The following is a 15,581-nucleotide window of genomic DNA, read 5'->3' as shown; positions in this document are numbered from 1 at the left end:
TTTCTCCTGGCACGTCTGCTCTACGGTTCACCTTTGTAACCTTCTCTCTCTGTCTCTCTCTCTCTCTCTCTCTCTCTCTCGTTTCCTCTCCTCGGGCCTCAGCATTCCCATCAGAGGCATTTGCCCTCCAACAAAAAAAAAAGGAGCCACGGGCAGCGGTGGATTCCCGGGAAGGCGGAGCCGAGCAGGGAGCCTCGACCGGGAGACCTGACGGATCTGCCGCCTGTCATGACAAGACACCCAGCCTCGCGGACGTGTTCCTGCCGCTCGCCCCCTCACTCCAGCTCCGCGGGGAACCCTTCTGAGAGGGCTCGAGGCAACGAAAAAGAAGGCTGACGGACTGGCGTGCACGTCTGCCTTTCCCTCCCTGCCCTGCCCTTCCCATTCTCCGGGCCAGTCCGCTCGGAGGACCGATTCCCTCCGTGAAGCCTCCTCTCAAATGTTGCGTCCTCTTTTACAGATCAGGAATTGACCGGGGGGGGGGGGGGGGTGTAACCTTCAGAAGAGGTCTCGAGAGGGAAGAGTTGCACTAGAGAGGAAATGTGTGTTAATGTCAGCCTCACACCCCACTGTGATATTGTACATGGGTTTGACTTAAAGGTGCACTGTGTGTGTGTGTGTGTGTACGCGTGTGCGTGTGTGTGTGCGAGTGAGCCCATGTTTTGGTTTTATGGATCTATCCTTCTTCTTCTGAGTATTCTGCAGTTGGATATTTGTTGTGAACTCCTCATGGTTTTTGATGGAGGGTACTTTATGATGATGATGCTGCTGCGGTTGGTGGCTGTGTGGGCATCATTTACTTTTGCCCCCCCACCCCACCCCGGCGGGTGAAGGGGGTAAAAAAAACAAACAAATGATGCTCTATGATTACAGTAAAACTGTAGCGCCCCAACCGGCAACGCGCAGCCCTCACGCCATACTTCAGAGTGCTGCTGTTCAGTGTCCAAATGCTCTCTGTCACACGCCACTTGTTGAGTTGATGTCTGTGTACGGGTGTGTATACAACGGTACTGTGCATGGTGTAAATCTGCTTGCCAAAAAAAAACCCCACCCCTCTCCTCTGTACACTGGTGCCATGCTGGAGATAGAGGCGTTTATCCCTGTGACGTGTTTTATCCAAAAAAAACAGCCAACATCTCCCCAGACGCAGTTTCCTACTTTGCTTGTAATGTTTTAATATATGTTCATGAGCGAAGCACTACATTCTCGAGAGTTGTTGTGAAGCGCCGACCTATTGGGGAAAGGCGAATATGAATTACACTGTGACGCGTCCGCGAGAGGTTGCCTTCACGATTGTCACGCGAGCTGCTCTGAAGGGAGGTCGTATTTAAGGGCACCGTGCAGCCAGCAGGCTTGAATGTAAAACTAGGCAGACGTGCAGTTGCGCGCACGCATCCGCTCTCGTGAATAGTGACGCTGCGTCGTCTCCTGACCGCGGTGAACCCCGGAGTTGAGGAGACGGCTCAGCTTTCCTTTGAGCGGATGCGCTTTCACCAGTTGTTTCTTTTTAGTTTGTTTGTTATGAAGGAAAGAAGTGATGACATGGAAGCGTTTTATTTCAGTTATGTAACTGAAGCAGACGTGAGATTTATTGTCCTTATTTAATTGACGACAGCATTTACAGTTTGTGGAAGTACGACGGTTTAAGACCCTGGACCAAATACGTTTAAGGCAGAAAAAATTGCAAGGAACATTTTTCATTTGACTCTACAGGAAGAAAAAAAAGGCATAGAGACAAAAAAAAGACATTTTGGTGATGATTAGTGTATTATGATTGATTCAAAATGTATGAAATCAAAAGAGTCTCCTCTAGACTAAGGGACCGCTTGAGTAGATGAAGTGCGCCCCCTCGTGGCGATGTAATATTATAGCACATCAGTATGTGGAACCATTCATCTAAATGTGCTTACACTGTGCTACGCTGACGTCGATCCAAACCACAAGGTCGGGAGTGAATCTTCTATGTGCTCGATTCAAATGATTGTAACTCTGTTCTCGTCGACAGTCTGCTAAGGCCCTTGTTCAAAAGATTTGTAAATATTGCTTTACATCCTTTTTTTTGTAAATGAAGTCGATAAAAATGTCAAATCAAAACCTGTCGGTTAATTTTTTGCTAAATGACTGTTTGTGATTGATGCAAAGCGGTTGGTAACCAAAGCAAAAGAAAGCGAACGCGGGTATATAAGCCTCTTCCCCCTCTCTCCGGCCACTGCTCGGTTTCCTTCTCCGCTCACATCTCCAGGTTCCACCACTTGAAGTCGAAGGGCTCCCTGCGGACGTTGGAGCCGCAGTGCACCTCGCCCAGCAGCTTGTGGTAGGAGGCGTAGTTGTCGATGAACGTGCAGCGGAGGTCCAGGCCCTCCATCAGGGAGCACATCTCCGCCTCCAGCGCGCAGCGGCCGTTCACCTTGGGGCCGAAGGGCTTCGGGATGCCGAGGTTTTTCCCCAGAACAATCATGTTCACCTGGGAAGAAGACGGGACATGATGATGGATACCCACCGCAGTGCCACCGGCTCCTGGTGAGCACTTTCATTCGTCCCGCGTTGGGGAAAGGATCACAGCGAAACACACCAGGTCGGGGTAGTACGCCACCGCTCTGAGCTCTTCACTTTTCTCCCCCTTCACCAACTTGAAAAGGATGGGCAGGTCAATGATGTCCTCCTCGTCCAGGCCCAGCTCTCTCTTCAGCACGTCCCTGTTCCAGTCGATGCAGCTCTGGGGGAGAGAGGGCGGCAAAACCGAAGATCATCGTGCGTTCCACGTATTGTATAACGCACAAGATTCAAACAACCCCTGGTTCAAACTTCAAAAGTATGACGACAAACAATTGCTCGCAACAAAACGTGGGTCACGCTGCGGGGGGCTCCGTGACTCATGGGATGCCAATCGCTCTAAACGTCTCTGTTTGTCAAAAGTCTGCCCTGCTGGATTTGCTCTGGTCAAGTTTAAAGGGGCAGTAAGCGATTCTGGAGAAAAGAATCGTCTTTTGTCTTTGCTGTTGTTGTGATTTTACTGCTCTGGCCGGGCCATGAACCCGCAACCTCGGTTATGGGAGTGCGACGCACTAGCCACTAGGCCAATAACGCGGAGTTGCAGCGCCGCCCGCCGGCACGTCTCTTTAAGGTGTCAGCGAGGGATGTTTTACAACGTCACTCCGCACCAATTTTTGGTTTTCTATTTACAGGGCTGAGCCGAAAACCCAGATTTTTCTCTTTTTTTTTTTTCAAACAAAACGTGCAGTGCATTAGAATCGCTTCCTGCCCCTTTAAGTGCAAACATCTCGGAACAAAAGCAACTCAATAAGAAGCTACACTAGGTCGTTGAACGGGGCCACAGTACGAGTGTGTAAAAAGCTATTAGGAACTTGGTACTGAGAGAGGACTCACTGCCTCTTGAGGAAACAACGTTGACTCACAAGCTGTTCATCGGGAGGTTTTAGGGCGAGCGGCGGCACAGGAAACTAAGATCGGGATGTGGTGCCACTGGGCACCACATCCTGCTTCACTACCTAGTTGTCATAGTTTGGCTGGATGCCTGGAGAAGCATGGCACCCATTCAATGAAGATTGGTGGAGGAGGAATAAAGGTCTGGGGCCGATTCAGAAGATTTAGATTTAGCCCCTTAGTTCCAGTAAAGGCAAAGTCCTTATGTCACACCACCCCGACCTTACCCACATCACAACACCTATGGGATGAACGGAAACGCTGACAGTGTGCCATCATGCCTTATCGGCCCAGACATCAGCGACATGCTCTTTTGGCTGGATGGGGGCCACGTCCCTGCAGCCGGGTTCCAAAACCCAGTGGTAAAGCCTCCCCGCGGAGTCGAGGCTTCTATAGCAGCAAATTGCTGCCCGCAGTTACGGAATGAAATATTCAACGATCCTAATACCGCATGATTTTCATCAACCTTGCCATCCCACTCACCTGTACGTAGTTATTTTGAGTCTTCAGACCGCCGTCACCAAGAATATCGTCCACCGTTGTTGCTTCTCCGTCGTCCAGACCTTTATTTGTAAACGTTGTAGAGCGAGTGTCAAGAGTTGCACGGTGACTTTGTTCATTTGCCGAGATGCGCGCCCGCGAATAAACGGGCCCTACCCTCAAACAGCTTTGCTTGTCCGTGGCCGCTGTTCCGCAAGCCTCTGAATAGCTTGTAGCCTGCGTCTGGGCTGGCGAGCAGCAGGCGGAAGCGCTGTGGACCGAGACACAAGGGACAAACATAACACTGGCTGGGTCCCGTATCCCGAGAGCTTAAACGATCACACAACGCACGACGCGTATCGGCCGGTCGCGGCTTCCTGGCTTCAGGTTTTTTCCCCACTCAGAGAGAGAACCGTACCTTTCTGTCTGGCGCAGGAACGAAAGTCATGAATTCGTCTACGTGGCCGACAACGAGCCAGTCGGAAAACAGGGCGATGGGCTCCTGGACCTTCTGGGCCCACAGGAAGTCTTGGACTACTTTGGTCATGTTGCGTCCTTTGGTTGCCCTTAAAGAAACAAAGAGAGACGCAAGTATGTTCAGAAAAAATCCTCCGATTCACGCCGCCGCCGTACGATGGTGAACTGAATTCGTTCATCGAACGTAAAGCTGCTCAGTCGTTCATATTCTTCATGAGCCCGGGGCTCGTCTCGAGATCTCACGATGAACTCACGTGGGGAAGGCCACTCCAATGATGATTCTGCCCAGGGGGTAGTTTCTTCCATTCACAGTAACCGGAGGACTAACCTCCAGATTACCGAATGAGTCCAGACTGCTCACGTCCTCCCTCTCGGCCACCCTCGTCACATAGCCGAAGTCGGGCCCCTGGGGACGTGAGGTTGGGCAAGATGAGCCGGAAAAAATTGTGTCGCCACGAGAACTTTTTCTTCAAGTTCTCTACTCACCAGCAGCTCATCATATGGAAAGTCCTGGAGTTTTCCATCTCGGGGGGAATCCAGAACAACGGGGAACCGCTGATGAGGCGAGTCAATGTAACCAAACTCCAGTTCGTCCTGAAAAATCGATAACGTACATTATATTTCCGCCGTATTTCAGTCCTGACCAGAGGTTTGACATGTCAACAACAAAAGCTCGAAAGTTGCTTAAAAATGAATCGTGGTGTCATTTTTTTGTGTGGGAATGATTGTGTAACTTTTGGCATTCATCTTTTTTTCTTTGGGATTTTCCTGTGAAATCCACTGACTCCCTGTTAGTGCATCGACGTGTTTACAGATGAACCTGGTCTGACTTGTCATTTGTAATGTTCATCTTTCTTTATTTCCTTCCTCCTGTTCAGTTTCCTCATGTAGGGATTACAGTATGAAACCCGCAACACTTTGACTGCACTTGTAGTTTAAACCTGTAATGACGTGCCTTGCTCCCTGACATTTTTCATATTCTACCGCAACTACTTATCTGTAGTATTTTTTATATTTTTATATGCGATTGTAATTCCCATAGTCTCCATTCTATATATTACATAAATGGTGTATGGCAATGTTCTCCCAAGTACTCATTCAGCCAATTCAAATGTAGCTGTAAAAAAGCCTTTCGCCAAAGTTAAGAAAACATGAAAAAAGTTAGAAAAGTGAAGGACTTCACGCGAATGAGAAGAAAAAACATTAAATTATTGCAAATGACAGGTGACGCAAAGAATCTACATGAACGTGTGACACGTTTGGTTTTCTCACCTGCATCCAACGATCTCCTCTGTTCACGTACTCGTGGCAAATCTTCAGCTTGTACCCGCTCTCCGCGACGAGGCTCCGCATTCCTTTCAGGAACTTGTAGTTATCGGACGTGCTGAGAAGGTAAGCGCAGGCAGACACGCGGGTTTCATTTCATTTCTTTGAGTCTTCAAATTCTACCGATAAACAATATCAATACTGTCCAGGTTATTTTGGGTAAAACAACATAATCCAATATTTAAAACCACTCAAAAATACAATACTTAAAAAAAAAAAACCAAAATACTTTTTTTTGTGTTGTGCTGATACAGAAGTCTGTATTTTTATTAAAATTTTCAAAATCACATTTCCCCGGTGATGTGGTGTCAAATTGAAGGGATCGTGTGTGATTGTACCGTGCTATTGCAAAGTCTTTTGTCAGCGACGTGTTTATCATTCATCAGTCTTCTCTTACCTGCACACAAGCACCTCCAAAGGGTTCAAGGTGTTGGGTGTCATGATCCAGGGAGCCACTCTGAACTCCACTTTGTCTGTGAAAATGGGCGTCTCAGGGATCCCCTGTCAAAACATGACACCAATGTAATTCTACACCTGATCTAAATACAAAAAAAATTTAAACATTCCCCCAAATTATTTTGCATGTTTGTTGCTGTGAGAGGAAGTTCATTCTTGACCTTGGAAATATTGGTCCGCACAAAAAAAAAAAAAAAAAAAAATGAGCTCAGGGTTCACCGACTACTTTTGAGGAAGACTTTGAAACGTAGCCTGATTGAAAGCTCAGCCAAAAAAGACTTGAGATGTTTGTTTTAAACTGCTGAGTAAAAACGCTGATTGGGCCAAACAAGGAAGTCACAGCGGGAGATGAAATAAAGGTGTGTCACGCTGCAGGTCTTACTTTACAGATGGGCTCCAATACACTGAGGTTGATGCTGATGAGGCCATCAAAGTCCTTGTCAGGAAACCTGAGGGCCTCCACATAAAAGTTCATCTCCGTTTCGCCCCCGAGGTAAGGCACTTCCTGTGACAGGACCTTGCTGCTGAGCACCAGCGGATAGTTCGTCATTGGGGACGTGAAGACGAAGTTCCCCGCTGAAATAAGAACACCGCATGAAAGTAAAAGAACAAAACAAAGAGGTATGGACCAAAGACATGAAAACAGAGCAATGCCTTAAAATAAAGGCCGCTGTGTTACAGGCGCGTGACATCATCTTTTTTTTGTGGCTTTCCTCTTCACTCACGAGTGGCGTTTTTGTCCACGGGGCTTTTGGACCTGAAGACTCTCACTCTGTCTGCGTGGCCCTGGGAGATGTGCATGGTGAGCTTGTAGCCCTCTGGGAGCGTGGCGGGGCCCTTGGTCCGCAGCACCATGACGGACATGTCCTTCAGATCTGCACATTCGCAAAACAAAAAGGATCATACCGCTCAATCCTACATCCCATAGACTTTAAAGAGGCAACAGACAACTTCCGTTTTTGTCAATTCAGCTGTCCTACCCCCATCACTGGAGATGGATACTGGGAGAACGCTATTTGCTTCCCTGTTGTTTTGGTTGCGCAGTGGGTGACCCAGTTCCTCTGTGTCGTAAACGGTGTCTAAAGTTTAAACCGAATGCTTGTATTTCCCCTTTAAACAGATGTAATGTACAGTATCATGTGACATTATGTGCTTGATAATCCCTAGTGTTAAGCTGAATACCATTGACAGCATGTGGTCACTATAGACAGTATGATAACTAAGCGGAGGTGGACACGTACAAGTAGGAGCATGATCGAATTTCAGCTCTACTGGTTTGTCCACTTCCAAGTAATTAGAGAGGGCCGGTTTATCATCGCACCCTCTACTGTACAAACACACGTCACTGAGTAGATTTGAATTTTATCAGACTAATCTACCGTATCGCCCGTTCAATCTTCTGACAGAGCCAAATATGATCGGCCTTTTAGAGCTGACAACGGCTACACTGAAGGTGAGCTCATGGCACAGGGGGAAGAACGCGAGCATTCACCCGGCGAACGGGAGCTGGTAAGTGTTTCACCTGACACTTTGGAGATGTAGTCCTGCTCAGAGTCCTGTTTCTTCCAGAAGCGGCGCTCTGAGTCACAGTTGACCAGTAGGATGGCTCCGTGCCCGTCAGGACCCCATTTCCAGACGCCCTTACAAATTTCAACAAACCAGACGGGTGAATGTTCTGCTGCTTCACAGTTTTGTGGCACAGCACAAACCCGACGACTCCAGGGTTTTTTAGTGGTGCACATTAAACTGTCAAAAGACGAAGAATACGGAAAGGTCTCAGTTCATGGCAGAGCAAAACGTGTATAGCCCGTCTACAGCCTCTTCAGCATGCCAGGTTTTAAAAAACATCGCCTACATCGAAAGCGGGAGCACTATAGATAAATGAGGAATATGCAGCAGAGTGTGTCCAATCAACAGAGTCCTATTCAATATTCAAGTGTTATGTTGATATTTATCAGAAAGTGATGAAAAAATTTAAAGTTTCTCCCATCATATAACTGAAAACGGACACATCTGAGATCACCTTATTAGGGTTGTTTTTGTCCACGACACCGTCTCTGTCAGCATCCACATCCAGAGAGATCTCTGTAGGACGGACACAGTTAACAAAATAACTGGTTGGTTATATTATCGATTTTGATAAAAATGAATTGCATGTTGCTCGATAATGTTTGAACTCACCAACAGCTATCAGGTGCAAGAGTGCTCTTCCCAAGAGCTCCTTTTTCTCCCCATAGTACTGGACAGCCAGCTGATAAAATTAAAAAAAAGGCATAAATCTTTAATGTTCACAAAGTTGAGAATATTTGTAACCACTGTCACTGCAAAAATTTTACAGAAGTATGAATACAGATTCAACGATAAATGATTTGTACAGAAGAATTGCAAAGAAAAACGCTCTCGAGCTCTTATCATTGTGGAATTTTCCCTCTGGTTTTTAAAAATAATGAGTCATTAATTCAAATTTTTTTAAAGAAATAGGTACAAATGCCGTAGTGAGGATTAGGCTGAGTTTGATGTATTTCCAGTAGAAGTCTTCTCGTGCAGTATTCACGCTTTGGGCTGTGAAACTGGCTCATATTTGAGGTTTGAATTTGCATTTCATCCATCAATAAACAGCTCATTTTCTGATGCCGTCCGTGTCTCTTATCTAGCGCACATTGAAATACGACACTCGTGGCGTCTGGAAGCCGTGCCCGACTTTACCTTGCTTTCATTTTGATGTTCACTGGCGCGGCTCATGGTGATGAGCAGCAGCGAGTGTCCATTGAGAGGGATGGGGGCGAGGTGCGACGGCTGCTGGGGCTGGGGGCTGATGCTGTACTGAACAGTCGGAGTGCACTTCACAGAGAAGAACCTGGAGCTGGCGGGGGCAGCCCTGAGAACAAGAGAGACGGCGCGTTTGTGCCATGTCAGAGCTGTGTGCAATTGAGGAAGAGCGGCGGCGGGCTCAGGGCGAGTCACAGGCTTGTATTTTGTAACAAGTGGCGGGACGAAGCTGCGGCTCAAGTCATGACGACTCACTGTATCCTTAGTTCACTGGAAGGGAGGGGATGAAGAATTATTCAAAATACATAATGTCAATGTCTTAAAAAAAAATAAATTAGGGACAGAACTGCAGGTGGTAAAACTGAAACTGACGGGAATTTATTTCTGGAAGTCAGTTCCAGAAAATAAAAGGGGGGCTCCTAAGTCACATTATTTCTCAAGTCGCCTTTCTTGGTGTTGAGTCAGCAGATACTCCCACATCATACCAGCGCTCGGCCGCAGCATTTCCACGCGTCAGCTACTCTGCTGCAATGTCGTTACCACTCTTTTGTGTTTTTCAAGACGAGCCCTTCGTTTGTCTAACTCAGACTGCTGCTGAGGCCTCATTTTAGCTTCAGCTTCTTTTTTTTCACTGAATGAGAACAATGGACTTTGCCCCCCCCCCCCATCTCTTCGACTGAAATGGATCTCTTCACTGCTGGTACGGACAGGAGGGCGGATCACAGCAGACGATAATGTGAGTTTTCGATGCGAGTATCAATTTAAGACAAACCAAATCTTTAAGACTCACGACAACGCCTCTGTAGACTAGGTAATGACAGGAGTTTTCACTCATGATAAACTCCCCAGCGGTCTGGGCCCGCATGTGTCAGTCTTCCAACTGTAATCCGGCCTTGCTCTGTTGTGGGGGCTGGCATTTTTGGGCAGAGCGTTGTTTTAGCCCACACATTTCTTTGGTACAACAAAGTGGCTCCTGTTGACAGGCAACAACAGAGGACTGTTGATTCTCTGCACTGTGCAAACAAAAGATGTCCTCCGGGCTCCGGCATCCGGGATCTGCACAGTTGATGATCCTCGCAGCGTTGTTATAACTCTGATACGATCTCCCCCACAGTTTTGTTGATATAAATTGATAGAATTCTTATTCACTCAATTGCATATATATATATATATATCACGGTTTAATGCAACACTCCTGCAGCAAATTCGACCTTCATGAAAGTTTTAACATTAATTCTCTTGATGTGGATGCGGTTTATGTTGCTCTCAATTTAACTGCGTAGTTCTGGGTGGGGTTTTCTAATATTTAATCGACCCTTAGTTGATGATATGTATAGGCTATAGGGCTGCAAAGGTTAATCGATTAATCGATTAGTAATCAACTACTCAATTAATCGCCAACTATTTTGATGATCGGCTAATGGGTCCATGTAGTTCTTTACTTTTTTTATGAAAAAAAAGTCAAAACTCTATGATTTCAGTTTCTTCAATGTGAATATTTTCTGGTTTCTTTGCTCCTCGTTGACAGTAAACTGAATATCTTTGGTGGTCTGGACGAATCGAAACATCATGTTGACATTTTACGGACCAAAACAACTCTTCGATTAATCTAGAAAGATAATAGATTAATCGATTATGGAGGGGGGGGGGGGGGGGTCGTCAGTCGCAGCACTTACGCAGGCCTATCCTGTGGGGGGTGGACAAAATATTAGAGACACTTCTCATCGTGACGTCGTTCGACCCCAGCGCCGTCACTGTCCGCAGCTGATTGGACGGAGGGCTTACCTGCTCACGTTCACGTCGAGCACCGAGCCGACCACGCACAGGACACCTGTCGCTTTGCCGCAATCGACTCTGAGAGTCCGGGAGTGAGACATGGCTGCGGACGGTCCCTTCCCTTCGGCGGTAGATGAGCTGCGACTGCGACTGCGACTGCTCCGTTATGAGCCGCAAACACGCTCCTCTCGTTTCTTTAATCTAACCGACGCTCGGTCCGCGCTGAGGTGTAAGTGACTGTGAGGCTACTGCAGGTCGCGAGGGGGTGGAGCCTCGGTGTCCGTTGATTGGTCAGTCAGCTGCCCAGCCTCGCCCCCAGCGCAACCACCCCGCCCCCCGTGTCACCGAGCTCTCTCTCTCTCTCTCTCTCTTCTGTCTATTGTCTGCCTCTCTCTCCCCCCTCTCTCTCTCCCCCCCCCTCTCTCTCTCCCCCCCCTCTCTCTCTCTCTTCTTCCTCTCTCTCTTTTCTCTTCTGTCTATTGTCTGCCTCTCTCTCCCCCTCTCTCTCTCTCTCTCTCCTTCCTCTCTCTCTTTTCTCTTCTGTCTATTGTCTGCCTCTCTCTCCCCCTCTCTCTCTCTCTCTCTCTCCTTCCTCTCTCTCTTTTCTCTTCTGTCTATTGTCTGCCTCTCTCTCCCCCCTCCTCTCTCTCTCTCTCTCCCTCTCTCTCTCTTTTCTCTTCTGTCTACTGTCTGCCTCCTCTTCTATTGTTTGCCTCTCTCTCTCTCTCTCCCTCCCTCGTGTGTTTTTTTAATTTCATTTGTAGAGGACCCTGATGTTCTCTGGTAAATCTTAATAAACATTGTTTTATAAAAATCAAATCTCTGTCTTCCTCTCTCTCCCTCTTTATTTTAATACATTCCTTTATTTATTTAATTTATTTTTATTTTTAGTGCATTCGTACACTTGGTGAATTTTACTAAAAGTTGTTTTCAATAATCAAATCTCTGTGAGAGTGGTTTTCAGATTCCACTCTCTGATGAAGCACATACAGGAGTTTTTTAAACCAGTGGTGTTTCACCACGCCTGTGTGTTCAGTCTTTTTATGACTTGATTTATTCAGTACATTCATTTATTTATTTTTTGTTTTTTTATTTTTTAGCGCATCTGTAGAGGACCGTGATGTTTTCTGGTAAATTTTGATGAAAGTTGTTTTTAAAAAAATCAAATCTCTCTCTTTCTCTCTCTCCCTCTCCCTCAAGATGCAAAAAAGTGGCAGTTGCTGAATTTTGTTGTTGGTCAGGCCAAACTGTCAATTTATAAAAGCAGGAAAGACAAGACAGGAAATGTGTCCGGACACGAGCTGACAAAAATGTATGTGTCTCTGGTACAAGCCAGAGTGAGAGTGGATTCAGATTCCACTCTCTGATGAACGACATACAGGAGTTTTTAAACCAGTGGTGTGTTCAGTGAAGGAGGGAGAGCTCATCTTTCACTCTGTGTTTATGACCTGATTTATTCTGTATTTTCAGTTATTTTTTTGTTTTTGTGTTGTTGTTGTTGTTGTGTGTGTGTTTTTTTCATGTCATTTGTAGAAGACCGTGATGTTCTCTGGTAAATATAAATAAAAATTGTTTTTAAAAATCAAATCTCTATCTCTCTCTCTCCTCTTCTATTGTCTGCCTCTCTCTCTCTCCCTCCCTCTCTCTCATTTTGGATCTGGTGTCTACAAACGTAGTGCTCTTTGAGGAAATCGGCCATTTTGAATCCAGCGAGTACGACTGTGGTGCTCTTCGGGGCATTTTTTCACATCTTACTATAATGAATTATTTCAGCAACACCTGCTACCAATAGGAAGTAGCATGCTCTACACTACTAGGTCCGATCTGTCCCAAAATTCTCAAGCATCATAATAGGCCCGGCGTCAACACGGCTACATCTCAATATTGACCACACGTCACAGCGCCACCTGCTGCCAACAGGAAGTGGCTTGTAATCGCATATGCATGGTCCGATCTGTCCCAAAATTCTCAAGCATCATAATAGGCCCGGCGTCAACACGGCTACATGTCAATATTGACCACATGTCACAGCGCCACCTGCTGCCAACAGGAATTGGCTCGTAATCGCATATGCATGGTCCGATCTGTCCCCAAATTCTCAAGCATGGTACTAGTGCGGCCCTCAACCCACCTACATGTCAATATTGACCACGCGCTACAGTGCCACCGGGAGACGAAGAAAGTAGACGTGATGTTTGCACAGGAAACCCACAGCAGACCAGATAATGAAAGTCACTGGAGGATGGCTTTTAACGGGGAGGTTGTTTTAAGCCACGAGTCCAGTCTGAGTGGAGGGGTGGGGATTTTATTTGCCAAAAGTTTTTTTTAACCTGTTTCATGTGTAATTGAAGGAGTAATTCCGGGTGTTTTATTGAAAGTCATAGCTGAATATGACAATGTGAAGCTTGTGTTTTTTAATGTGTACGCGCCCACCAGTGGGGTGGAAAGAGTAGTGTTTTTAAACATTTTAAGTGATACTGTTACAACTTTGCCAGCAGTTTATTGATTTGACTTAAATCTGAAGACTGTTGTTTGTTTGTTTATTGTTTGATTGTTTTTAAATATTTGAATTCACTCTGTTTGAAAAATTGATAAAATAAAGTTTTGTCTAAAAATCAATCAATCTCTCTCTCCCTCTCTCTCTCTCTCTCCCTCTCTCTCTCTCCCTCTTCTGTCCATTGTCTGCAGTGGGCAGTGAAGGACGTTCTGTGTTCATGGATTCTGAATCTTTGATTTGTGATTATTTCTTTCTTCTTTTGGTTGTTTCTTTTTCATATTTTTGTTTGTTTGTTTAAAAAAAAAGTATGCTGTTACTAATTGATAATAACAAACCTTGTGTTAATAGAACAAAGTAAAATCAAAGTTTGTTGAAAATCAGAAAAATCCCTCTCTTCTCTTCTGTCTATTGTCTGCTTCGCTCTCTCTCTCTTTCTCCCTTATCTCTCTCTCTCTCTCTCTCTCTCTCCCTCTCTCTCTCTCTCTCTCTCTCTTTCTCCCTCCCTCTTGTGTGCGTGTGTCTGCGTGCGTGTGCGTGTGTGTGTGTGTGTTGTTTTTCCATCTGCATAGTTCAGTTTGTGTTTGCATTTGCAGCCGGAACAGGATTTCAAAATAAACGCACACAGTTGGCACATTGGCTAATCATTCATTGCTGTAGTTGATCATTCCCATCACTTCGCCTTCTCATCATCACCATCCTCGTCGTCATCCTCATTACTTAGATGTGACATGTACGTTGCTGGGTGTGTGTGTGTGTGTGTGTGTGCAGGGTTTACAGCGGCGATTCTGCTCACCTGTCCAGGTTCGCCTCCAAAGTGGTGCCGACGACGTGGAGGTAACCCTGCGGTTTCCCCGCGTCCAGGCGACATGTCCGGTGAAAGTCCGAGCGTCCCGTTTTCCTCCTCGTCAAGAAAGCAGGGATGGTGGTCTGTGCCGTTTGTTGGAACATGGTCGGTCGCTTCCGTGCCTCGGACTTGCAGAGGGATCCAGGTGTACTGGCGTTGTCATCTTCAAGAGGCGTGGCAACCAGGCAGACTGCCACCCTATTTGGCAGTGAGGCAAGGAAGAAAAACCCCTGGAGGAAATTCTTCTGGTGCGACTGTCAGGCTCACTTTTCATTGCTAAAAGCTGTCTCAAAGTAGGTCAGGGTTCTCCTCGGGTGCATTCCACTTCCAAAGGTGTTCCCCATCCGCAAATCCCTATCTGCACATTAAGACATCCATCACAATTACATATGGGCTATGGAGTCCGTAAAAGCTCTTTGTACGCCCTCCGAAGAGACTTTTGCAAGTACAGACAGTAGCTGTTATTATCATCAAATCAGGAAAAGTGAAAGGGCAGGAATGACAGGAAAGTGATTCATAAATTACAAAGGATAAACAATTATGATAACTATAATATAAGGGCAACAATCATTGTATGAATCATCAATGAAACATAGATATATCAATAATTACATTTTCATTTAAATATATTCTTAAGATATAGATTATTGAAAATACATGAGGGCAGAGAGAGAGGGGGGGGGGGGGGGTGCTCATGATATAGGTTCCCCCAGCTGTCTCGACCTATAGCAGCATAATACATAAATGGTTTAGTAAATACCTGAGCAGCTCTAACTATAAGCTGTCTCAAACAGGAATGTTTTAAGTTTAACTTTAAATGTGGAGAGGGTATCTGCCTCTCCCTGACTGGGAGCTGGTTCCAGAGGAGAGGAGCCTGCATGGTGGCTGAAGGCTCTGCCTCCCATTCTACTTTTACAGACTCTGGGAATCACAAGTAGTCCTGTGTTCACAGAGCGAAGCGATCTATTGGGATAATATGGAACTATGAGCTCTGTAAGATATGATGGAGTCTGATTATTAAGGGCTCATTATATGGCTCATTAGATTGCTAGTCGCAAAGCAGTGTAATGCGTTATATTAATACGTTATCAACTAACGTGATGTGCTGTTTCGTCGTTATAATACCACGGGGTGTAGATTTTTTTTTGGGGGGGGGGATCAGGGGTCCTTTAATAAATCAATCCGGCCATTGCTTGTGTTTCAAAATAAAAATAAAAAGGCATAACGTGGAAATTACCACTAACGACCACGAAGACGTGAATGACAATATTTACAGGAGGAGTTCTAAAAAAGAAAACAAAAAACTTTTTGCTGTGAAAGAAAAAGGTAGAAGGCTTCCACAAAAACACACCGGACTGCCATCCAATCAAACCAGTGCAAATATTTGAGAGGCCTTAATACTGACCAATAGAATAAGTGTATACATGCTGGGGGAGGAGGAGGGGGCGGGATCTCAGATTGTCCCATATCGTGTACTCAAGGAAGGCGCTTTGTTGTCCTGTCGCGGATAGA

General features: G+C 46.0%; 2 protein-coding genes across 12 annotated transcripts in view; one reads left to right on the top strand and one right to left on the bottom strand.

The window, feature by feature from the left end:
• rap1gapb (RAP1 GTPase activating protein b) overlaps nucleotides 1-131 on the top strand; it is an 85,129-nt gene extending 84,998 nt beyond the window's left edge. For all 10 annotated transcript variants that reach the window (XM_035630247.2, XM_035630239.2, XM_047332978.1 and 7 more), the window contains one exon: nucleotides 103-131. The gene's annotated coding sequence lies outside the window, so the exon portion shown is untranslated. The remainder of the gene's footprint in view (nucleotides 1-102) is intronic.
• Nucleotides 132-1,551: 1,420 nt separating this feature from the next.
• On the bottom strand, nucleotides 1,552-14,390 carry padi2 (peptidyl arginine deiminase, type II). 2 transcript variants are annotated; one of them, XM_035630248.2, is made up of 16 exons: nucleotides 14,019-14,390; nucleotides 8,890-9,061; nucleotides 8,365-8,434; nucleotides 8,207-8,268; nucleotides 7,706-7,823; nucleotides 6,909-7,058; nucleotides 6,566-6,759; nucleotides 6,125-6,228; nucleotides 5,674-5,785; nucleotides 4,888-4,995; nucleotides 4,656-4,807; nucleotides 4,343-4,490; nucleotides 4,102-4,195; nucleotides 3,928-4,007; nucleotides 2,573-2,716; nucleotides 1,552-2,464 (listed from the first exon to the last, which is right to left on the bottom strand). In XM_035630248.2, the coding sequence occupies exons 1-16, from the start codon at nucleotides 14,171-14,173 to the stop codon at nucleotides 2,231-2,233; spliced, it is 2,097 nt and encodes a 698-aa protein (XP_035486141.1). In that variant the 5' UTR covers nucleotides 14,174-14,390; the 3' UTR covers nucleotides 1,552-2,230. The 2 variants fall into 2 exon arrangements, with proteins under 2 accessions (XP_035486141.1, XP_035486142.1); XM_035630249.2 differs by lacking the exon at nucleotides 14,019-14,390 and adding an exon at nucleotides 10,738-10,974.
• Nucleotides 14,391-15,581: the final 1,191 nt, after the last annotated feature.

Source organism: Scophthalmus maximus, chromosome 6, assembly GCF_022379125.1.
Source record: "Scophthalmus maximus strain ysfricsl-2021 chromosome 6, ASM2237912v1, whole genome shotgun sequence".
In the NCBI taxonomy this organism is placed as follows: Eukaryota; Metazoa; Chordata; class Actinopteri; order Pleuronectiformes; family Scophthalmidae; genus Scophthalmus; species Scophthalmus maximus.
This window is presented reverse-complemented; position numbering and strand designations above follow the sequence as displayed.